Source organism: Myotis nattereri, assembly GCF_964212035.1.
Source record: "Myotis nattereri genome assembly, chromosome: 3".
In the NCBI taxonomy this organism is placed as follows: domain Eukaryota; kingdom Metazoa; phylum Chordata; class Mammalia; order Chiroptera; family Vespertilionidae; genus Myotis; species Myotis nattereri.
In genome coordinates this window covers 172166122-172191868 of record NC_138077.1, presented here as the reverse complement: position 1 = coordinate 172191868, position 25747 = coordinate 172166122, and the positions used below count along the sequence as shown (strand labels likewise).

Here is a 25747-nt window from a genome sequence, read left to right as displayed (position 1 = left end):
ATGGTCAGAGTGCCTTAATTTGTGAATTGCATATCTAAGCTGCTCTAATAAACCAGAATAGTGTTGCATTCTGCTTCATTTATGTTCTAAAAAACTGACAGTATAAAATTCAAGAGAGCTAAGGAGAATGGCATGATTCATGTTCAATATTCTTTATATATTACTAGAGGCCCAGTGCATAAAATCCGTGCACAGGGGGTGGGGTGGGTCTCCTCAGCCCAGCCTGCACCCTCTTCAATCCGGGACCCCTCTGGGGATGTCCGACTGCTGGCCTGATCGCCCCTCACTGCCTCTGCATTCCAGCCAGTTGGCCCTAACTGCCCCCTCCCTGCCAGCCTGGTCACTCCTAACTGCCCCCCCCCCCACCAGCCTGGTTGCCCCCTAACTGCCTCCCCTGCCGACTTGATCACCCCCAACTGCGCCCCCTGCCTGCCTGGTCGCCCCTAACTGCCTCCCCTGCCGGCCTGGTTGCCCTAAACTGCCCACCCGCCAGCCTAGTCACCCCTCACAGCCCCCCCCCCCCCGCTGGCCTAGTTGCCCCACGCAGCCTGCTGTTCAGTCATTTGGGCGTGCCTCAATAACCCCCCTGCCAGCCTGGTCGTAGGCAGCCATCTTGTGAGGGCATGGGGATTAATTTGCATATCACCTCTTTATTATATAGGATCTTTCTGTCCTCTGGTCAATTGCTACAATAAGGCTCTACATAATTACCCATCTAACCACACACATTACCATTTCTATGACTTCCTATCATGGCATTCTCACCCTCATTTCTTCTTTTCCAGACACACTGACCTTTTTTCTATTCCTTGAACATTCCTAGCATGCTTCTAATATGAAGCCTTTGCATGTACTGTTCTCCCCTCTACCTAATGCCCTCTTCCCCCAGATACCCAAAGTGCTCACTATTTTAATTCCTTCAGGTCTTTGTTCAAATTCAGGTTTATCAGATTACTTACATAAATTAGAAAATTTAGTCCATAATCTTGGTTCTCCCTATCCCCCTCACGCTGTATTTTTTTCTCCACAAGATTTACATCCATCAAATCTAGTATATATTATTTACCAGTGTTTATTTATTGTCCATTGCCCTCATCCCAAACTAGAATGTAAGCTCCATGAGGGCAGGAATTTCGTTTTGTTGATTGCTTAGTATAGTGCCTGGCACACACTAGACTCTCAGTTAAGTACTTGATGAATGAGTAAATAAATAAAGTACTTTCTGTCCCTTTCTCCTTTGTGCTGAATTATGGAAGATTTATGTCTTCATCTATTCCACTCTTCCATCACATCTACTCTGCCATTAAGCACATCTGCTGAGTTTTTAATATTTTTCATTGAAAAAAATTTTAATTTCCAAAGACATTTGTCTGGCTAACATATCTGTTCAAATCTCTTTGAAGATATTAATTATATACTATATACTTATGTGTCCTGATAAGTAGTCCATTAACTGTTTCATAATTGCTAGTTTTTTATTCGTAGTTTCATAATTCTTTTTCAAATGCAATTATTTTCATCAACTACTTGGCAATTCTGGGTTCTATACTTACTTTTGAATTTGTATCCCCATATCTGTCTGGAAATACTGTATCTGCTCAACCCAGTCCATATCCAGTAGTTGTGGAGAAGAGGCAAGTCATGCTGCCGGGCAGTCTGTCAGTACCTGGTCTTCTGGGAATAAGGGCTCCTTCTTACAAGGTTTGCCCTCTCTGGGCTCCATACTATCAACTCAAGCCCCCATTAAGTGCTGCTCTCTTTAAAAAGGCACATGATGCAGGGGTTTCTAAGCAAACAAATGTCAACAGTACCCCAGGCCACTCTTCCACTGCCTATATTCACTGCTTCTGAGCTTAAAACACTATATATAGGGTGCATGGCAAAAGTAGGTTTACAGTTGTAAGTACAGGAAACACAGAATTTATTCTTGTATTATTATTTCTTAATTATTTTCCATATGAACTGCAAACCTACTTTTGCCCAACCATGTATAGTTCTATCTTCCAGGGATACTTTAAAACTTCTAGTCTATCAAAAGTACCCTTTTTGGAGGAGAAACTAAGATGGCGGCATAGATAAACACCGGGAAATAGTCGCCTCCCACAACAATTGAAAAACACCCCAAAGGACGGAGCAAACATCGTCCAGAACAGGAAGGCTGACTGAGTGTAATTTCTACAACTAGAAGAAAAGAAAAGCACGCTGAGAGCCAGAGGAGCTGCGGAGGCTGAGTGCAGAGGTACGGCAGCGGCGGCGGCGGCGGCGGCTCGCGCGCGGAAAGGGGGTGGCACCTGAGGACGCGGCTGGCTTTTTGAATCACAAGCTCCCGACTGCTCTGAACTCCGGTTCTGGGAAGTCTCTGGGGACTTAGGACTCATACGGGGAGAGGCGGCTCTCTCAGGCGGCAGCAGGCGAACTTGAGGGCCGCTTTCCCTCAGAGGTGCTTGCAGCTGTTACCGGGACACTGAGACGCGCGACTCTGGGCGCGGAGAATCAGCCATTGCTTCTTTCTACGCCCTTTGACTCCCTGAGACCACGCCCCACCCGGGCTGCGGCAGAGGCTTTTGCATGTGAATGCCCCAGCCCTTTGCAACCTGATAATTACCTAACTGCAGCCGGGCCAGCCAGACCCGGAACTTCCAAGAGAAGGCCCAAGGCCCCGCAGCGGCTTGCATTGCTTCACAGCTGAGCCTCTTCGTAGTTCCTGCTGTGTGGCCTCAGGCAGGGGCTGAATTAGCACCTCCTTAGATCCAGGAGCCACTGTACCCAGTTGTCAGAGGGGGTCCATTCTCCCACTTCAGACACAGCAGCTTCCCACAGCCAATTGGCCTGGAGGTCAATTCCTCCCAGTGATCCTACAACAACCAAGGCACCAAGAGTGCACCAAGAGTGTCCACCCCAGGTAACTGGGGAGGCTGAGCCACTGGGCCCTACAGGACACCTGGCACGCAGGGCCACTCTAGCAACACAGGGAAGCAGCCAAAATGCGGAGACAGAGAAACAGGTCACAATTGTCAGAAACGGAGGAGGACAGACGACTGGATATAGAGTTCAAGGCCACGTTTATAAGGTTTGTCAAGAATTTTATGGAAACCGCCGATAAATTTAATGAATCCCTCAAGGAGTATGGTGAGACCATGGAGGTCATGAAAAAGGACCAATTAGAAATTATGCATACACTGACTGAAATAAAGAATACTTTACAGAGATCCAACAGCAGACAAGAGGATCCCAAGAATCAAGTCAAAGATTTGAAATGCAAAGAAACAAAAAATACCCAACCGAAAAAGAAAAAAGAAAAGAGATTCAAAAAATATGAAGATAGTGTAAGGAACCTCTGGGACAACTTCAAGCGTACCAACATCAGAATTATAGGGGTACCAGAAGGAGAGAGAGGGCAAGATATTGAAAACCTTTTTGAAGAAATAATGACAGAAAACTTCCCCCACCTGGTGAAAGAAATGGACTTACAAGTCCAGGAAGCGCAGAGAACCCCACACAAAAGGAATCCAAAGAGGACCACACCAAGACACATCATAATTAAAATGCCAAGAGCAAAAGATAAAGAGAGAATCTTAAAAGCAGCAAGAGAAAGACAGTCAGTTACCTACAAGGGAGTACCCATCCGACTGTCAGCTGATTTCTCAACAGAAACCATGCAGGCCAGAAGAGAGTGGCAAGAAATATTCAAAGAGATGAATAGCAAGAACCTGAAACCAAGATTACTTTATCCAGCAAAGCTATCATTCAGAATGGAAGGTCAGATAAAGAGCTTCACGGATAAGAAAAAGCTAAAGGAGTTCATCACCACCAAACCAGCATTATATGAAATGCTGAAAGGTATTCTTTAAGAAGAGGAAGAAGAAAAAGGAACTCTTACCATTTGCCACAGCATGGATGGAACTGGAGAGCGGATAAATACCACAAGATCTCACTTATTTGTGGAATATAATGAACAACATAAACTGATGAACAAGGACTGATCCAGAGACGGAGAGGCATTGATTGGACTGTCGGGCCTTGGAGGGAAGGTAGGGGAGGGTGGGGGCAAGGGGGAAAGATCAACCAAAGGACTTATATGCAAGCATATAGGCCTAACCAATGGACACGGACAACGGGGGGGTGAGGGGGTGAGCGGGGAGAGGGGGGGTAGAGGGTACACATATGTAATATCTTAATCAATAAAAAATATTTAAAAAAAAAGTACCCTTTTTGTCTTCCATTTACCACTGAAGATAATAAACAATATCTAGTATAACAAAAAATATGTATAAGCTTTGGAATCTGATGCCCCTATGTTCTAATCTGGCTAACTCACTATTTGGCTGTGGGAAATCGAAGAATTTACTTAACTACTCTGAGCCTAAGCTATTTTTCTGTTGAAACCTTAAATGAGATGAGTATAAAGTGCTCAATAAAATGACCAGCACATAGTAAATACTCATAAACATTAACTACCTGACCCTATTGCCTAAATCAAGGTCAGCTACACCATGACTAAAATTAAGTAGTAAATTCCATAATTCTAGGTTAACATATTTTACAATTAATCTTTTATTAAGATTTCTGATTATAAGTTTCCAACATACATGTATAGAAGTAAAGACTTCTGAGTTATCTGACAGAGGGACAGTTCTCTTCCCTAAAGTCTAAAAGTTGGCTATTGAAATAGTTATCAGAAGTGTAAGTTCATAAAAACAGGTCTTCTTTAGAAAGAGTAAAAATCTATGCTTTTATTAGGTCACACTAAAACTAAAAAGCATGTCAGCAGTATCCCCAAGAGTGATGCTTAGCACAATATTAAATCCAGTGAAATAAGACGAGCCATAAGGGCAAAACAATAAGCAATGGAGACATCATTGTTGCTGGAACAATAGCGTACAGTACTTCATTTCTGAAAACTACAGAATAGAAGTCATGAAAGAATTCTCCACTATGTCTGGCATCATATTTCCTTTAAAAAAAAAAAGGCTTAAAAGTCTCATTTGCAAGTAGCAAAATAAAAGGAGTTTTATTTGAAGTTGAGTGTTTTATTATTAAACTTTCCTATTTTCCTACAAGACTGTTGCTTCAATGTATAAAAACAGCACCAGTAAACACAGTATATTATAAAATTAAGTATTGTTCATCATTTGACACTGTAAGGACTATCAAAAACTTTCTCCACTGCCAGTCATTTTCAGTGGAAATATCATTAAGTATTTTGACCCAAATCCAGAGACCGATTTAAGGAGTTATAATCCTATCTAATAAAGAGGGAATATGCTAATTGACACCTTTGCAAAGATGGGGGCACCCACAGCCAATAAGGAGGGAATATGCTAAGTGACTGCCACGCCCTCAAAGATGGCGGTGCCACAGCCACAAGATGGCTGGCAGGGAAGGGCAGTTGTGGGCAATAAGGCTGGCAGGGGAGGGCAGTTAAGGGCGATCAGGCCAGCAGGGGAAGAAAGTTAGGGGTGAACAGGCCTTCAGGGGAGGGCAGTTGGGGGCGACCAGGACTGCAGGGGAGAGCAGTTGGGGGGGGGGGGGGACCGGGCCGGCAGGGGAGGGCAGTTGGGGGGGGACCAGGCTGGCAGGGGAGGGCAGTTGGGGGTGACTGGGCCGCAGGGGAGTGGTTAGGGGGTGATCAGGCTGGCAGGCAGAAGCAGTTAGGGGCAATCAGGCCGGCAGGCAGGCGAGCGGTTGGGGGCCACCAGTCCCGGATTGTGAGAGGGATCCCAGATTGGAGAGTGAGCAGGCTGGGCTGAGGGACACCTCCCCACCACCACCCAGTGCACAAATATTGTGCACCAGGCCTCTAGTATTATATAAGGTTTAAGATAACAATGTTATCCTTGAATTACATAAATTTTATAACTAGATTTTACCACAGATAATTCCAGGAATTCTGAATATTATAACTGCAGCCCAGCCTAAAAATCATAGGGTGTTCTAAAAAGATGCATATTATGTTTATCTGCAATCATTAAAAAGTTAGGGGCATTTTCTTCCAGTAGCATTTTTGTAGTTTCTTTTTCCATTGGTATTACTAAAAACTGCTATTTTAAATCTCCTATCCACCACTAATTTCTGACAACTATGCTAGACCAAGTTGTTTCATGCTACTTTATTTAGGGGGAGGAGGGGGTCCATTTTCACTCCTCAATACTTTTTATGCATTTCACACATATTTCTTCACTCATTAGTTCATCTTGTTCTGAAGGGTTACTCAGTGTCAACTTGATCTGCCAACCATCTTCATAACAAGCTTTGTTGGTAAGTCCTGGATTTTCTAGAGCTTCATTAATTTCAGTTATTTCTTCTGACAGAGGAGAACAGGATTCGCTAGCAGCTGTCACACTTTCCAAAGCACTACATTCATCGTTTGTTCAATTTTGTCCCAATTTCAGGCAGAGTACAGTATATAACATCTCCCAAAGCTTCCTGTGCAAATTGCTGACTCCCACTGTTCTAATATCATTTTCTGTTGTTATCCATTCATGTTTCTCTGTGAATTTACACAGGGAAGGTAGACTGGGGCTGGTACACAGCATCCTGACAGCATGAGCCTTCAGACCCCCTGGCCTCCATGGTTAGGGCGTGGCAGGTGCAAGTTCTGCGCTGCAGGTAACACCATGTTCACAGGAGTCTATTTTATTTATTAATCTGATGTTATATTTCAAAACTATCCATGAGAAAAATAAATTTTGTGGTAGAATAAAACATTGTTTTTTATAAATATTTGCCGGAGGCCAGTCCATCCTTGTTGCTTGACACAGTCGCTGCAGGGAAGAAACATCTGCACAGCATATGTTTCAAGGGACCTGGCATACTATTCTTAATATGTTTGCTCCCCTTCTTAGCGCTATGTGTTGTAACCAAGGCCACCTCCCCGAGAAAGATTGTTTCCCCAGGTGGGGATTTTTCCCTGGAGTTAGGGATTAACAGGACTAAGGAAGGGAATAAATCAGTAAAACCCCTTAACTAAGTACCAGGTGGGTAGTTAATCACCTTAACTACAAACAATCATGCTTAAGTTACATAATCTTTACTTAGGATAATCTCCTTCAGTTACTTCCTTGTAGCTTAACAGAACAGTAGAGTAGTGACCTTGGAATGGAGATAACAAACGCCCTAACCTTTGGAATTGAATGGATAGGATTAAAATCAAATGGTATAAATACAGATGTAACAGGAGAATAAAGAGAGAACCTGGCTAGAGAACCTGGCTAGAGAACCTGGCTATGCTGATCATCTGAACTGCCTCTATGTCATTTCTTCTTCGCCAACTCCATACACATCTTTGGGAACCCCTGGACCGCTGGGGCTGGACCCCAACAAATATTTACCTGATTGAATGGATAGATAAAAGACTTGTAAAAATTTATGCCCTAGCTGATTTGGCTCAGTGGATAGAGCATCGGTCTGTAGACTGAAGGGTCCCGGGTTTGATTCCAGGTCAGGGCACATGCCGGGGTTGTGGGCTCGGTTCCCAGTGTGGGGCATGCAGGAGGCAGCTGATCAATGATTCTCTTTCATCATTGATATTTCTATATCTCTCCCTCTCTCTCGTCCTCTCTGAAATCAATAAAAATACATTTAAAAGTCAAAACAAAACAAAAACCTGATCTTTAAAAAAAAGAATTTTAGTTAATAAAAGGCACAGATATCTCAAACAGCTTGATCTGGAAAAGTAACTTAAGCCCTAGCTGGTTTGGCTCAGTGAACAGTGTTGACCTACGGACTGAAGGATCCCGGGTTCAATTCTAGTCAAGGGCACATGCTGGGGTTGTGGGCTCAATCCCAGTAGGGGGCATGCAGGAGGCAGCTGATCAATGATTCTCTCTCATCATTGATGTTTCTATCTTTCTCACCCTCTCCCTTCCTCTCTAAAATCAATAAAAATATATTTAAAAAATTTTAACTTAACTACTTAAGTTTCAATAAATTCAATTCTTTTTTAATAATAAAATTACTCATCAATAAGTATCCATGATTTCCCAAAAGAATTAGACTACAAATTATTTTAATTATATACTATCAGTTATTAGTGATCTATGATAACATGGAAATATTATCTCCACAAACCTATCTACACTAATAAAAGAGAAAGATGCAAATTGACCATACCTTTGAGACGCCCACCTGCCAATCAGGAGTGAGTATGCAAATTACCCAACAAAGATGGCAGACTAATTTGCATATGCAGGTGCCGAGCAGCCAGGGGCGGGACGCTTGCATTCCGCACTGCCCCAGCCGCTCCGGGCCTCTGGGCAGCATGGGAAGGCGGAAAGGTGGCTCTGGGCTAGAGTGAAGGTGGAAAGGCGGCTCCAGCGGGAGCAAAGGTGGTGCCAGCAGCCAGGGGAAGGAAGGCCCATTCTTGCACGAATCTTCGTGCACCTGGCCTCTAGTTATTTTATAAGATAAGTAAGTAAAAGTAATTGTGGAACTCCTAGAGAGAAGACATCTAGCTGAACACATCCTTTGCTTCTTCAGCTATTTGTTTAAAGAAATTTTCAGGTTTCATAATTATTATTAATTTACCTTAATCCACTTATAGATCCTACTTAGTATTTTTAAATGCTATAATAAACATATAACTTACTTTCTGATCACAATTGCCCAGTCTTCTGTATAACTTCTTATACAATCTCTAACATGTGGATCCATTTCACTATTTTCAAAAAGAAAACATTTGTAATTTAGACAGAAAAGCAGTGATGTTGTGAATTTGGTTGCTATAGCTCTATGTTTGTATAACAGAAAATAACCCCACCATAAGAAATAGGATATAAATCAAATAATGGATCATAGCCTTTCTGTAGTTACTGAAACCAAAAATAGGTTAATGTTTCCTTACCTTTCTTCAGGTACAGCTGAAACAAGGGTTCTGCAGTCCCTAGGACTATGAACAACTTCAATATCATCTGGAGGGAATTCAACCAACTCCCTTAAAGGCCCAGAATCCACACCTAAAGGATGAGTAGCAAGGTACTCTTCCAAATCCACTGCATCCACTGCTTCTGTAAGGGGCACCTTTATAAAGGGGGGTTGGGGAGGGAGGTGGTAGGGGATAAGAGGTGAATGGAAAGGAAGAGGCAAATGTTAAGAATTTTAAAACTTTAAGCAAATAATTTTTATTCTTTAAAATATAATAAGTTTTAACCTAATTACTTCTACATTGTCAACAGATGCACTTGCTTAGACTTTATCCATGCCTCTCATGTAAAGCCAGCAATGATCATTAACAGTTTATAATACTTTACAGTGACAAAATGCTCATTGAGGAATTCTTTTTTCTTTTTTATATCTTTGGAATTTTCATTTCTGAGTTTCTAAATAGTACTTTTATTTTATTTGTTGCTATTGTTGATTATCCTAGTAAAAACATATAACCAGACTGTGGTAAGCTAAAAAATGGCCCTCCAAAAGATCTCCCTGTACCAATCCATGGACCTTTCATGACAAAAAATTAAGATAGCCCTAGCTAGTTTGGCTCAGTGACTAGAGCGTCAGCCTGCTGAAAGATCCTAGGTTCGATTCTGGTCAAGGGCATGTGCCTGGCTTGCCACAGTAGGGTGCGTGCAGGAAGCAGCCAATCAATGATTCTCTCTCATCATTGATGTTTCTCTCTCTTTCCCTTTCTGAAATCAATAAAAGAAATATTTAAAAAATAAATAAAAATAAAAGGTATGATCTATAATGTGGACATTATCCTTAATTATTTGAGTGAGTCACAAATGCAATCATATACAGCTTTATATGAAGACAGTAAGAGTTGGGCCACACAGAGGAGAAAACCATATGAAGACATAACAAAGACAGATCTGAAGATTCTGGCCTTAAAGATAGAAGTGATGCAGTTATAAGCAGCCATAAGAATCTGGAAGAGGCAAGGAACTAATTCTTTTCTAGATCCTCCAAAGGGAGTGAGGCCTTGCCAAAACCTTGATTTCAGTCCACTGATGCTGATTTGGACATAAGCACTGTAAGGAAATAAATTTATTTTGTTTTAAGCTACCCAATTTGCGGTAAGTTATCACAGCAGCCAAAGGAAACTAATTCACAGACCACATTAAAAGTTTCTATTAGTAATAACAGAATATTCAGGGCATTCCTTAGCCAAGTTGAAAATATACTTTTTATTAAGACACCCAACTTCTTTTCTGATTCAAGAAAGAAAAAATATTCAGGCAAAACTATAAAGGATTATATAATAAATGTACAGATGTGGACCATTGGTGTTCTGAAAAAAATACAAAAACACACAGAATTACCATATGATGTACCAATTTCACTTCTATATATATACCCCAAAAAACTGAAATAAAGACTCAAACTGATTTTGCACACTCATGTTCATAGCAGCATTATTACCCATAGCCAAAAGATGTAAACAACTCAATGTCTATCAACTGATGAATGGACAAACAAAATGTGGTTTACACATACAATGAAATATTATTCAGCCTTTGAAATGATAACACACTAGAGGCCCGGTGTACGAATTCATGCACAGGTGGGGCCCCTCAGCCTGGCTGGCAACCGGGGCCAGGGAGGGACCGCGGGAGGTTGGCCGGCTGGCTGGGGAGGGACCGCGGGAGGGGTCCAAGGCATGTCTGGCCCTCTCACCCAGTCCCAATCGGCCAGAACCCAGCAGCAACCTAACCTACCAGTCAGAGCATCTGCACCCTGGTGGTCAGTGCACGTCATAGTGACTGGTTGAGCAGTCGATCGAATGGTCGGCCAATTGGTCAGATACTTAGCATATTACACTTTTATTATATAGGCTGATACAACAAAGATGAACTTTGAAGACATTATGCTGAGTGAAATAAGCCAGATACAAAAGACAAACATTGTACAATTCCACTTATATGAGGTACATAGAATAGACAGATTCAGATATAGAAAACAGAGGTTACCAAGGATTGAGAGGAGAGAGAATAGGGAATTATTGTTTAACTAGAGGCCCTGTGCACAAAAATTTATGCACTGGTGGGGGGGGGGGGGTGGGGGGGGGAGATGTTCCTCAGCCAGACCTGTGCCCTCTCACAGTCTGGGACCCCTCAGGAGATTACCACCTGCTGGCTTAGGACTGCTCCCCAGGTGGCAGATGGCAGGCCCTATCCCAGGGTGCCTGCCTGGCCTCCCCGGGTCTCTCACGGCAGGCCCAATCCCACGGTGGGGCGGGTGGCAAATGGCGCCCGCCCCACCCCACCACCCCGGGTTGCCCACGGCAGGCCTGGATGGAGGCGGGGCAGGCAGCAGATGGCGCTGCCCCACCCCGCCTGCAGTATGCAAATTTAACGGCCATATTTGTTGGGTTAATTTGCATACTCTTCTGATTGGCTGATGGGTGTAGCGAAGGTATGGTCAATTAGCATCTTGTCTTTTATTAGTGTAGATGGGTATATGGTTTCATTTTGGGATAAAAAATTTCTGGAAATAGCTAGTGGTAATAGTTGCACGACACTGAATATACTTAATACCACTGAATTATACATTTAGAAATGAGTTGGTAAATTTTATGTTATGTATATCTTAACACCAGATAGATATATAGATAAAAAATTTTTAAAGAACATTTTTTAAAAATTGAAGTCAATGCTTCTCCACCCAGGTATTCTTTTGGGGACAGTATAATTTTTAAGATTTAAAGTATCACAAATGAATATTCAATGAATATAAATGACAAAAGTTGGGAGACCTTACACATGTCTAATTCAAAATTAATCTTTTCTCAGAATACCAACCATATCAAGAGTAAGTGTTAGGGCCTAGCCAGTTTGGCTCAGTGTACAGAGCGTTGGCTCTGCGGACTGAAGGGTCCCGGGTTCGATTCCGGCCAAGGGTACATGGTCTGGTTGCGGGCTCCATCCCCAGTAGGGGGTGTGCAGGAGGCAGCCAATCAATGATTCTCTCTCATCATTGATGTTTCTATCTTTCTCTCCCTCTCCCTTCCTCTCTAAAATAATTTTTTTTAAAAAAAAGAGTGTTAGGGTAAGTGTCATAGGAAGCTATGACACTCTCTTAAAAACATTAAATCATACAGAGGATAATTGGTCTTGTTTCTATAATTCATAGAGGAGGTCAATGGATTTCTAGGTGTAATGTTAGCTAGATCAAGGAAACAAATTTATTTCTGCTATAACTATCTCCATTCCCTCTGATGCCCATGGGGAGACAGCAGCCTGGGTTAGTCTTGGGATGTAGTGTGAGCTCCTTACAATTATAAATTATTTTACAAGATTCCAAAGAAAGATCCTGTATTCACTGACAAAAAGAAGGAGATTGCAACATGATTTTATAAGAGAGAGTAAATGATGGGGCAGTAAGCAGGGTTAAAGGGTGACAAAGAGAAGTAATAGGGAAGCACTACAGAAACTCTCATAGTCAATGTGAGAACTTGTCTAACTTCAGCAATCATTGCACTGGAATTTTGGCTGACATGTTTATTTTATTTTTATTTTTATTTTGGCTGACAGAGTAAAGTTCTCTTTCAATCCTTGGCAGCATGCCATCAGAACTTCTGGCATTTAATTAGTGGTTGTTTGGGGCTGACAGAAACGGGGTAAGAAGGTGATAGCTAAAGGGTTGTTTTGTTTTTTCTTTGAGGTGATAAAAATATTCTAACTTGACTGTAGCAATGGTTGCACATATCTACAAATATATTAAATCCATTGAATTGTACATTAAATGGGTGAACTTGTATGGTATGTAAATTAAATTTCAATAAAGCTGTTTTAAAAAGTTGAGCCAGAATCTAATCAGTTACAGGAAATACAGAAGTAGAAAAACAAGTCTACAAGGAAAAAATTTCAAAAAAGCTGCACAGAATCTAATCAGTTACAGGAAGTACAAGAGATAGAGAAATAAGTCTACAAGGAAGCAAACATAAAATCTAAAAGGCAAGAAATACTACAAGACCACTAACCCAATTTCCTCAACAAGCCAATGGCATAAAAACAAAGTTAAAATTTCAGAATTGATTAAATCCTGAATGTAGTTTCAGAATTGACTAGGAAATCAACACTTCTATATCTCCTAACACTCTCCCCCAACTCAAATTTCAGGAAAGAGTGAGGAAACAATAAATAAGGTTATGAAACTATTGATGCTATCCAATCTACTGGCTCCTATCTTTCCACTATTTTTTCATGGCCTAGTTAGTAATATACCAGTAACATACCATATCCATATTTTAAATATGCTACTTACTGTGGTATGATGGGATATATTGCCAACAATGTTGAGGTTTTTAAGCAGTTGAGGGGAACCACTGTACTGCCCAGAGATCTGCTTCCTAACTTCAGCAGCCACAGTTCTATAACAAAGAAAGCAAATACATTATTTTTAAAAAGAAAACAAACTAGGTTTAAAAAGGTAAGTATACTAAAGACTCATTTGAAAAACAACAAAACCTCAGCATGTCAATAAGACTATAAATTTATAAGGTATCAGTAAATACTGCTTACAATTACAGAAGAACATCTTTATAATGCTGATGTAGGGTATAAGACTGACAGACAACTTACATAAGGCTTTTTTCATATATGGCATATCAGGGAATATACTTGGGCTTACGATAGAGCTAGAAGCTATAAATATATGCATACATTAAAGTATATATTTTAAGGATATAAAATTAATTCTAAAATATTTGATTAACAAATTAACATATAAGAATTAGGAAGAAAAAAAAACCCTCTTTTTCCCTTTCTAATATTACTAGCTATTCATTCATGCTCCAGAAAACTATTCCCTGTTTTTCTTAACTACTAAAAAATGTCATTATACTTTCATATTAATAGCTTTCCATACTCCAAGCCTAAGCACCTATCCCAAATTCTTGTCATTGAACTTAAATTGCTTCCTAGAACACTGTTTGTCTCCTGTATCCACAAATTCTATTTTACCCTTACTAGTTTTAAGGGTGAAACTTAAATGCCAAGAACTCCATACAACAAACTTCTTGACTCACTATAACTAAAAATATCACCCTTCTTTAAAAGCCTTTTATCATTAACATGAGCATGTATCATAACCTAACTTGCACTTTCCTCCTACTTATTTTTCCATGTGTCATGTACAATCTATATAAACAGAGGCAATGGTTTCATTTTTTTTTGTTGTTTTCCCTAAAATATTTAACAAATGGTACTCAAAACAGCTGTATGTTCAGCCCTATGAAAAATATAGTATTACTTATTGACAATGAAGTAAACCACTAAGGCATTACCATAATGCAACCTGACAGGTAAGTCTTTATTTTGAATCAGGATTAGAGTTTAGAAGTTCCACAAATTCAAGCCAGTTTTGACCCTTGGGGGCATACTAGTATATAACATATTTACTTAAATAGCATTTCTAAAACAAAATATTTTAGATATTCAAGTGACTTTATAGCTCATATCTATATTCCTTAGATTCCAAAAAACTCTAAACCAAAATATTCAGCGAATCCTAAATCCTGTAACTAAACAACTTCTTCACATTAGTAATATTTTTATTAAGTAGAAAATATAACTCAGCAATACAAAATAAAGACCACTATCCACAGTTTTTATGCAATTATTTTCCTGGTGTCAATGCCTAACTTCTACCCTATGAGCATCAATCAACTGGCCGATTCTCTATTTTATAAAACTTGCCTGCTCTTCTTTCACTCTTTCTTCCTATCATTTCCATAGCACATAAAGTAAAACAGGCTTCATGACCTGGTTTCTGGATGATACTTTTGAACAGCCTGATGATACTTTTGTTCTGAAGGGTTTTGAAGCTCAGAGCCCTGAACATCTTGGTCCCCATTCAAATTTCCAGCTAAATTTCTAAACATCTCATTTTCTAAAAATTATCCAGATTTTTTATATAACCTTTTCCCCTTCTCATTTCATATCTCCTTGCTTTTTTATATATTCAATCATTCCACACACATTTATTGAACATTGTTATAAGCCAACTACTCATAACAGAAATTTTTGATATAATGTAAAAGAGCTATCATTCTTTAAGGTTCAAGATACTGAACTGCCTCAACTCTTTTTTCTATGGGTAACTTAAGGTACTTTAGATCACAGTTGTGTTTTATAAAAGGCTAATTCATTATTCATACTTGCCAAAACTTGGAAGTAACCAAGATGTCCTTCAATAGGTAAACTATAATATAGCCCATACAATTGAATATCATTCAGCAATATTTTAAAAATATCCTATCAAGCTATAAAAAGATATAAAAGAATACTGCTAAGTGAAAGAAGCCAATCTAAAAAGGCTACATATGATTTCAACTATATGATATTCTAGAAAAGGCAAAACTACAGTAACAATAAAAAGGTTAGTGGTTGCCAGGGAGTGCAGGGGGTCAGAAAAGGAAGGGATGAGTAAGTAGTGCACAGGGGACTTTTAGGGTGGTGAAACTATTCTGTATGATACTATAATGGTAGATAAATGTCATTATACATGTCAGCACCTATAGAATGTACAACACAAAGAATAAAATGTAATCTATGTGCTTAATAATAATGTATCAATTTTGGCTCATCAATTATGATAAATGTACCACACAAATGCAAGAAGTTATAACAGAAGAAACTTGGTAGGGAAGTTTCTATATGAGAACTACATGGGAACTCTATATTTTCTCCTCAATTTTCTGTAAATCTAAAACTGCTCCCCCAAAAACTCAATTAAACAAAATAAGTAAATAAGCAAACAAGGTTAACTCAGAACAGACACAGGAGGAAGAAAAGAACATGAAGACAATAATTATAGGTTAGAAATGAAAACTAGATAAGGAATGAAATCTTTAAGAAGGGTAATACAGATTGAAGAGAGGGCCAAGGGCAAATCTGTACACTTCTGGATATGAAAAGATAAGAACATTCATTTCAATTCAAAGGTTCCCTGGTGGTCTAGTGGTTAGGGTTCGGCGCTCTCATTTCAATTCAGGACTCCCCTTTGCCCTTTTAATGAAACTACATGTTTGGAGTGTTTATTAAGTTTAGTTGAAAGGCCTTATAATCTCCTGATCCTTTTGTCAAGATGAGAATATGAAGAAACCTTCAAAGAGAGAGAGACAAAGAACGAATATTCTGTCTATCTTCTTCAGTGTTACTCAACTCACTATGCCCTTACCTCACTGTTTCTGGGCCTACACCATGAATAATCTAATGTGTAAATGCTATTTCATCAAATTAATGATGTCACTAATGGGTTAAGTAGTGCGATTACTTCATGTATATCTAAGAAAGAAAATTCTTGCCAATTAACCATCACACCATCAATTAATTGGAAGACATACCCTGATTTCATATGTTAAGAAGTGAAACTTGAAATAAAGGAAATGAGTATTTCAGAAAGAGAATCTTTTCATACCAGACATACAAAAAATAATCCCCATTTTACAAATATTTGTCTTATTTCTGTATGACATAATTTTCCCAAAAAAAGAAAATTGATAACTGAAAATAAGAACCATTTCCAAACTGAGCTGTAACAGCAATATCTGCAACCCAGACAGGGGATGTATTTACAATGAGATCTCTGTATAAAAAGACTTCATTAAATAGCAACAAGGAATTTTTCCCAAATAAAAAACAGTATCTCTTAACCATACTATGGTGCAGAGTATGCAAGACAAGAAATGTGATGAATACAGTTCTTGATAACAGTTAAAATACTTTATCAGATTACTTTTTCTGACAATTTTTGCTATACTTAGTGATAACACATATAGTAAAGCAATAAGGAAGTCCTATGTACTTCTAATAAGCTATTAACATCAACTGCAAAGTGGAAAGAAGAGTAGGTCAGAAATCCCCTAATTACTTATGCTCCTAATTTAGAATATCTTCTTCCCCTCCCAAAAGAACATGATCCAATATTTGACTTATTGGTCTCCTTATCAACTCTCTCTGCCATAGGATGTTGGAAATAACCAACACAGGACCCACATTCTGAGGGAAAGTAATATTGCATTTAATCTTTCCTCTAACCTCCTCTCATTTTCAGATGCGCCATCCAACCATGACTTCCAGAATGACCCAAGGATAATAGGCTAATCTGGGTTTCTCATTGCCAGTCAGCCTGAGTAAAGTGAATAAGGAGAATTTAGACTAAAATAAAAGCACTTATTTGAGCCATTTCTTTAATGTCACAAAAAATAGCTGCAATGTAACATGTCAAATAAGAGAACAAGACCTCTTGGAACTGGCACTGTTTATATCTAAGATAGAAGTCAGGGAAAAAGAGAAGGGTAAGAGAATATACAACAGAATATACGAGGTAAGAAAGTATATCAAAGGCAAGGCAAAAAAGGGCTAACTAAAAATCTCCAAAAGAAAAAGGACAAAATAGCTGATGATGTCCCAGTGCTGTGACTATCAAAGTCAAAGATTGGGGGGGGGGGGGGGGGAGGCAGGCAGGCAGGCAGGCAGGCAACAAATGGTTCTTGGACACTGGTGTGAAGAAACCAGCTATAAAAACCATTTCTGGGATTAATGAGATATTTGAACACAGAGAAGCAAGGTATTACATAATTAAGAATTACTGGTTTGTTTACTTTTAATGTGTGAAAACAGTATTAAGTGTGCAAGAAAATGTCCTTATATTTTAGAGATACAAATTTTAGCTTAGACTCTTTAGTTATTATTACTCTGGCTTAATGAGGAAAACTAGCACATTAAATATGAAGTACGGATGGGGCAAATACCCTTCCATCAGTGTATCACGGCCTCCATAAAGCCCTGCCTGATTATTTCTATTCTATTTCACTTAGGTAAGACACTCCTTTGGGCTTTCCAAGCACTCTGTGTTTATCCATATACGTTCAAAGAAATGGAGTTCCTAGGAGGCTAGTTCGGACAGGCAGAGTAGCCAGACTGCTTTTCACCACCGTAATATAAGAAGAATGAATCTGGCCTTGCTGACAAAGAATTTGATTTCAACAGTAGGAAAGCCTGGTTTGTAAACATTCTCTTTAAAAAGAAGCATATAAATTGCAAAGTCAGTTTTTCTTAAACAGTGGTGATGCAACCCTCAACTATAAAATTCGGTGGAAAATAAAAAGGTACAATTAAGTCTCAAGAATTTGGCTTCTCAGGCCTGGTACACTCTCACTCTTTAGGGGCACCTTTGCAACCTTCTTGAGGAATCGGGGAGGAATAAGAAAAACTTCACTTTCACCCTAGCTGGTTTGGTTCAGTGGATAGAGCGTCGGCCTGTGGACCAAAGGGTCCTGGGTTCACTTCCGGGCAAGGGCAGCATGTACCTTGTTTACAGGCTCCTCCCCAGCTCGGCAGGAGGCAACCAATCAATGTGTTTCTCTCACATCAATGTTTCTCTCTGTCTTTCCCTCTCTCCCAATTTTCCCTAAAAATCAACGGAAAAATATCCTCAGGTGAGGATTAACAAAACAAAAGAAAGAAAAGAAAAACTTCACATTTGACTGGAGTATGCTTTGCTGTCTCTTATTTTGTATAAATGTCCCAACGCAGGTTAATGTCAGCCAATAAAGAAAGTGTTCAGAGTGGGGCAAAAGTAGGTTGACAGTTGTTCATATGGCAAATAATTAATAATTATTATTGTATTAAATAATAAATAATAACACAAGAATAAACCCACAACTATAAACATACTTTTGCCCCACCCTCTATATTCTTTAACTATGTCTGGTAGCTCTTTTCTACTTCATTGCAATAATTGAACAATACCTTAATCATGGCATCTATCAAATTGTTTTTGAAATCTATTTACCAATCTCCTTGCAAGGAACTAAGCAATTAAAAAGTAGATCTTCACATTATTTATCCTTACACCCTTTAGCAGAGTGCTTTAAAAAGGATTACAAGGCTACAGTGGAAAATGAGAATAAAGAGAAACTCATAATTCCTCCCCAAAAAAGCAGTTCAATAAGAATGCTAGAATGGAACAAGTGATGTGAGCTTCTTGGAGGAAGGGGGGGGGGGGGAGGTATAAGAGTGGAAAGAGAGAAAAGCAAGTAGGTAATAAAAATGAATTTAGAAGTCTTGAATTCTTTTCTGAGTATGGAAAATGCAAAAGGCAAGAAGCAGAAGTCCCCAAAGAAGTCAGGGGAGCGGCAAAAAGCTCCAAAATCCCAACCAGTACCAACTGAAGAGAAACATGGGGCTGCTGGCGAACCAAGTGAACAAAGAACCTCAGGGGTGGAGACCAAACGGAAAAGATCTAAGAAAGATGACAAAGTTTCTTGTCCACAAAAGATGGCACAGGAAAATAAAAGAGTAAGAATTCACAAGAAGATACCGATTCCTCCGCTGCCCCTTCACTTGCCACCAGTTAACCTGATTCACCGAGACGTCGTGAGGGCTTGGTGCCAGCAATTAAAGCTGAGCACCAGCGGCCAGAAATGGGAAACATATAATAGGCTGCGTGCATATGCTTACCCTAATCAAAAGGCTATTCCTGTCAAACCAGAGGAGGCAAAGATATTGACATTATCACAAAGGAAATTGAAGATGCAAAAGGGGGAAATGAGTCTGGACAGTTTTGGTCTTCCTGAACTGACTGGTCCCCTGGTGGGGGGTCCTGCTCCTGATGGGGGTGCTACTGCTCTCCTGGAGGGAATGGACAATATTTTCGTGACAACTTCCACCCTGGATGATGTGTTTGCCTCCTGGAGCAGAATTGCAGCCACTACAGGGAAGTCTGGGAAGATGGAGAATGTGAGGTCGCCACAGGAGGCCTCTGGTTACAAGTGGTGTGTGGTCCATGGACAGAGTCTCCCTGCAGACACAGAGAGTTGGGTTCAGCTACAGTTTTATGCTGGGCAAGCCTGGGTCCCTGAGAAACCAGGGCAAGTGTGTGCACTCTTCTTGATACCTTCCTGCAACTTTCCACCCCCACACCTGGAGGATAATATGCTGTGCCCCAAATGCATTCATAGGAATAAGGTATTAGCAAGAAGCTTCCATTGCCAAGAAAAAGGGTACGGCTACGATTGTAATTAATAGCGTGGAAAGGTGACTACAATCAACTCCATGGTGCCACTGACAGCAACTCTGGGCTGCTTGACACCCTCCAGGCTGCATGCTCCCTGCTCACAGGGCCCAGACCGGTGGGGAGCAGATGTTACTCTCAGACTACCAACAGCGCCTGCTGCTTCGTCTGCTGGGATACAGCTATGTTTTAAAACAGACATGCACTTCACAAACTATCATTCATTGCAGTGAAGATGCAAAAGTCACTCACACCGTCCAACGATGACCTGTCTGGAACAGAAGTGACTCCACTTCTGCTCTTTCACGGTGGGAGCCTGCACTGAGCCTCACGGGGGGAGTGGAGAAACAGCTGTCTGTGCTCCTTCACTAAACTCCTGCCTCAGAATTGTGTCCCTTCCCAAAAAACATTCTTAATATTCAAAACATTTTTGCGAAGTTGTCTTAACTTGGGATTTCTGTAGTGTGTCTCTGGGATGAAAACACAGGCACTTGGGCCAGTATCATTTCCAGTTGTAACTGGTTTGTATATTTTTGCTTTTTAAATATGACCAAGGTTACTTCTGAGTCATAAATATCTAGTATGCTTAAATTCCATATGTAAAGTAATTCATCTGCTGTTTCGGGAACTTTGCTGTGTGCAAATTATTGTTAATGTTCTTAACTCGGTAGGATTAAGCCAAAAGGCATGATTTTGTTTCCGTGTAATAAATAATATACACTTTAAAAAAAAATGAATTTAGAGATTACATCATATATGAACTTTCCAAATGACTTTTAGAGTAAACTAATCTATAAGTATAGTTGGTTTCTAATTTATTGGGAAGGGACAAAAACATATGCTATTTTGTCTATTACTGTCAAATAGGTAAATATTTGCTGGTGGGGGAAAATCTGAATCCACAGATTTCTAAATGTATAACCTTTTTTTAAAAGCATAGCTGACACCATTATTATCCCAGTTAACTGGTAAGGTAACTGTGTTAACTGGTAAGGTAAAAAATTACTACTGAAACTCTTTTTTTTTTTTAATATATTTTATTGGTTTTTTACAGAGAGGAAGGGAGAGGGATAGAGAGTTAGAAACATCGATGAGAGAGAAAGATCCATCAGCTGCCTCCTGCACGCCCTCCACTGGGGATGCGTCCGCAACCAAGGTACATACCCTTGACCGGAATCGAACCCAGGACCCTTCAGTCCGCAGGCCAACGCTCTATCTACTGAGCCAAACCGGTTCGGCTGAAACTCTTATTTTTTAACAAGATATATAACATGTTTATATATCTCAAAGTAATCTCTAATATAGCTTTACCATGTCTGCAAAGGGCTGGTTCCAGAATTACTTTCAAGCTTTATGAATATGCAAATAAAATTACTATGAGAAGCAGAATAGATTTTTCAATATAGAGAGAAGACAAAGAAAACAACTTGATCAAAGAAGACATCTTTAAAAAATAAATGTAACAAATATGTGCATGACATTAAAAAATTCAAACTTCAGGAAGAGGTAAAAGAAAAAGCTGTATCTCTCTACCACTTCCAATCCCCAGCCTTATTCCCCAAATGTAACCACTTAATGTTTTCTTGGGTATTCTTGAAGAAAAAGACGTGTATTTATCTATATATATATATATATATATATATATATATATATATATACACACACACACACACACACACACACACACACACATATACACATATATCCCTTATTGCTTAATGTCCACATATGATATCATACAATAACATTTTCTTGATACATATCAGCACATCCTATATAATAAAGATGTAATATGCAAATTGACCATCACACCAACACACAAGATGGCCGCCCCCATGTGGACACAAGATGGCCTGCAGGGGAGAGCAGTTGGGAGGGACCAGGCCTGAAAGGGAGGGCAGTTGGGGGCGACCAGGCCTGCAGGGGAGAGCAGTTAGGGGGGACCAGGCCTGCAGGGGAGGGCAGTTGGGGGTGATCAGGCCGGCAGGGGAGGGCAGTAGGGAGCAATCGGGCTGGCAGGGGAGCAGTTAGGTGTTGATCAGGCTGGCAGGGGAGTGGTTAGGGAGTGATCAGGCTGGCAGGCAGAAGTGGTTAGGGGCAATTAGGCAGGCAGGCAGGCAGGCGAGCAGTTGAGAGCCAGCAGTCCTGAAATGTGAGAGGGATGTCTGACTGTCTGACTGCAATCGGACATCCCTCAAGGGGTCCCAGATTGGAGAGGGTGCAGGCTAGGCTGAGGGACACCTCCCCTCCCCAGTGCATGAATTTCATCCACCGGGCCTCAAGTAAAAAATAATACTCTAGCAATATTTATCAAGCACATACAATCTACCTGACAATGAGCAAAATGTTACATTTGTTACACATCATTCATTTAATCTTCAGAACAACCCTGTCTAGTAGAGTGAGTGGGGCCTTGACTTACGAGTTTAATTTGTTCCGTGACGGAGCTCGTAACTCAAATTACTCGTATGTCAAATCATAAAGTGAACAAGTGAGACACGTGATGCTGGGCTGATGTTGTGGCATTCACTGTGACGTTCACTGTGCCAACTAGCGGTGGGGTATCTGAAGCTGGCTTGTAACCCGAATTTTAGCTCGCAACTCAAAGCAAAAAATCAGCCAAGAGACGGCTCGTATCTCGAAAAACTCGTTAGTCGGGACACTCGTAAGTCAAGGCCCCCCTGTATTAACACCAAGATCTGAGCTTAACCACTGCTCTCCTTCTTTTTATCTGTAATAGAGTCCATGACATAGATAATCTGGAAGATATTTAGCCAGTCTCTATTGGTAGACATTTAGGCTATTTCTAGTTTTTGCAAAGACCATCACTGGAGTGTAAATTTCATTAGGGCAGATTTTTGTCTGAATCAAAAATTATGAGTAATTTTTATTGTCTCTTTTGTGCCTTTTTTCTGCAGTACTATGTATTATAATCAGGGGGAAAATAGATATTTTTGAGATAAAAATAAAGTAACTTTCTCAAGCTTATTTTGAAAGGTAGAGCCAGGGTTTGAATTCAGATCCTTAAAGCTCCTCAGGCTTCTTTTTATGGAAGCAAGTTTCCAAAGATAAATTATTCTAGCTATAGTTAATATCAATAATTTCTCTATTCTTCAAAACCTAGCTATGAGGTCAGTTAAATATACCTGGGGAAAATATCTAGTTTTATATACTACCATATAAATAGGAACACTTTAATGACTACCGCCACTGTTATGATCTGCTTCCCACCTTTCACGGATGGCTAAATGAAACTCCCATCTGAGGCACTGCCTCTGTGCCACTTATAAATTAGCCTGTGTTAAATTCCTTAGGAATGTAGGTTCAGAGTGCACCAGTAACCACTAAAGCCAAGAAAATGAAAACATATAGGTTGATTTATGAAACCAAAGAACAGAAATAGTCCTTCTATATAATAGGCTTTAACATGTAAGACATAGCTTCTTTTTGTGGAGAATTTTTTTAAAAAGTCAGATGACTCATGCATCCCACCTGACACTATTTTGGGATAACATTTAAGTCAAAGATTTAGAAAACATTGTATTAACAAGACTTGGATGTCTCCATCACTCTGATCTATAGCATTTCAATTTCTTCACCTAAAACATGAGGATAATATTGCTCCCTAAAATCATGGAACATATTAAATTATAACTATATTGAAAAAGAATTTAAAAATTTAGCACTTAGAAAAATTAACACATCTGAAATTAACAACTAAAAAGAAAACTGAAAAGAAAACTAGCTGGGGGGCCTCTACTGGAAAAAGTCAATCCTCCCAAAAGTAGGTAAATTTATCTTCAATTCCACCCTCCTTCATAAAAATAAAGCCAGAATCTTCCTACAAATGTACAAATTATATCCTGGTATAAACTATACACAATTAATTGCTAAGTCCTGTTCATTTTAATGCTTAAATACTTCTCAACTCTCTGTCCCTTCCTTCCCTTTTCTACAGCATCAGTCTACATGTAACAGCATGCTTAATGCTGTAAGTCTAATGCTTGCTTCTGAGAAAGGGAAGAAAGCAAGAGTATCTGCTCTCAACACTTCTTTTTAACAATATAATGCAGATTCTAGCCAGTGCAAGAAGAAATGGAAAGAAAAATAGGAGGGAGAGAGGAAGAGAGAGAGGAATGGAGGAAGGGGAGGAGGGAGGGAGGGAGGGAAGAGAAGAGAATATAAAGGCATTTAGATTAGAAAGCAAGAAATAAAATTATGTTTATTCACAGATAATAACAGGGTCCTGTATGCGGAAAATCTGAAGAAATCCATACACAAAAAAGCTACCAGAACCAATGAATTCAGCAAAGTCAGAGGATACAAGTTCAATATTCAAAAATCAATTGTATTTCTATACACTAGCAATGAATAAACCAAAAATAATTTTGTAATTCCATTCATGATAACCTCAAAAACAATAAAATACTTAGAAATAGATTTAACAAAAGAAGTGCAAGACTTACACAATGAAAACTTAAACTTTGCTGAGAGAAATCAAATAAGATTTATTAAACGAAGAGACAGTCTGTGTTCGTAGATTTGAAGACTCAATATTATTCAAATGGCCAGAGGGAAGGGGGGTGGGGACAAGGTGGAGGGAGGTTAAAGGAGGAGAAAATGGTGCCATCTGTAATAGTGTCAACAATAAAAACAAAGAAAAAAATATCCTGTTCACATGGCAATTCTCCCCAAACTAATCTACCGATTCAACATAATCACTATCAAAATCCCAAAAGGATTTTGGCAGAAATTAACAAAATTTATATTTGATATTGATCCTCAAATGTTTATGGAAATGCAAAAAAATCCAGAATAGACAAAACAATTTTGAAAAAAAAAAAGTTAAAAGTTGGACAACTTACACTTCTGGATTTCAAAATCTACTATAGAGTAACAGTAATTAATCAAAACAATGTGGTACTGGTCTAAGGATAGACATACAGATCAATTAAACAGAACTGAATGTCAAGAAATAAATTCTTGCATTATGGTCAACAGATTTTTGACAAATGTGCCGAGGCAATTAAATGAAATAAATATAGTCTTTTCAATAGAGTGTTGCAACAACTGAACATTTCCATGCAAAAAAAATGAAGTTAGACTCTCATCGCACACCATACACAAAAATTAATGCAAAATGTATCATAAGCCTAAATGTAAGAGCTAAAACTATAGGACTTGTAGAAGAAAACAGAGAAAGAACGCCTTTCAACCATGAATTAAGCAGTCTTAGATATACCACCAAAATAATAATCCTTAAAAAAAAATTAATTAACAGGACTTCATCAAAATTAAGAATGTGCTTAAAAATTCACCATTAAGAAAATGAAGCAAAAACCAGACAGGGAAAAAAAAATTTGTAACTCATATATATAATAAAGGACTTGTATCCAGAATATATAAAGAACTCTTACAACACAAAACAAGATAAATAATCCAATTTAAAATGAATAAATGATTTTAATAGCTATCTTACCAAAGAAGTCTGTGAATAGTCAATAAGCACAAGAAAAACATCACTAATCATTAGAGAAATGCAAATAAAAATCACAATAAAGTGCCAACCTCATACTCATCTGAATGTCTATAATCAAAAACAAGACAGTAACAAGTGTTACCAGGGATGTGGAGAAATTAGAACCCTCATACATTGCTGGTAGGAATGTAAAATGGTATAGTCGCTGTGGAACAGTTTGGAAGTTCCTAAAAAATTAAACATTACCAGGTGATCCAGCAATTCCACTCCTAGGAATATACCCACAAGAACTGAAAATAGGTGTTCAAA

General features: G+C 39.3%; 2 protein-coding genes and 1 pseudogene across 4 annotated transcripts in view; 1 reads left to right on the top strand and 2 right to left on the bottom strand.

Moving 5' to 3' along the window:
• The window catches only part of DOCK7 (dedicator of cytokinesis 7), a 187327-nt gene that overhangs the window by 151125 nt on the left and 10455 nt on the right, over window positions 1-25747 (bottom strand). For both annotated transcript variants that reach the window (XM_081087071.1, XM_081087072.1), the window contains exons 2-4: window positions 13204-13309; window positions 8843-9018; window positions 8588-8656 (exon numbers count right to left, since the gene is read on the bottom strand). In XM_081087071.1, the coding sequence (XP_080943197.1) occupies window positions 8588-8656; window positions 8843-9018; window positions 13204-13309 (351 nt within the window). The remainder of the gene's footprint in view (window positions 1-8587; window positions 8657-8842; window positions 9019-13203; window positions 13310-25747) is intronic.
• LOC308516926 (glycine cleavage system H protein, mitochondrial-like) lies at window positions 6138-8223 on the bottom strand (annotated as a pseudogene). The gene is made up of 2 exons: window positions 8196-8223; window positions 6138-6631 (listed from the first exon to the last, which is right to left on the bottom strand). The product of its transcript is annotated as a glycine cleavage system H protein, mitochondrial-like (transcript).
• On the top strand, window positions 19029-19970 carry LOC308516925 (developmental pluripotency-associated protein 4-like; the record flags this gene model as incomplete). The annotated part of the gene is made up of 1 exon (XM_081087991.1): window positions 19029-19970. The coding sequence occupies one exon, from the start codon at window positions 19029-19031 to the stop codon at window positions 19968-19970; it is 942 nt and encodes a 313-aa protein (XP_080944117.1).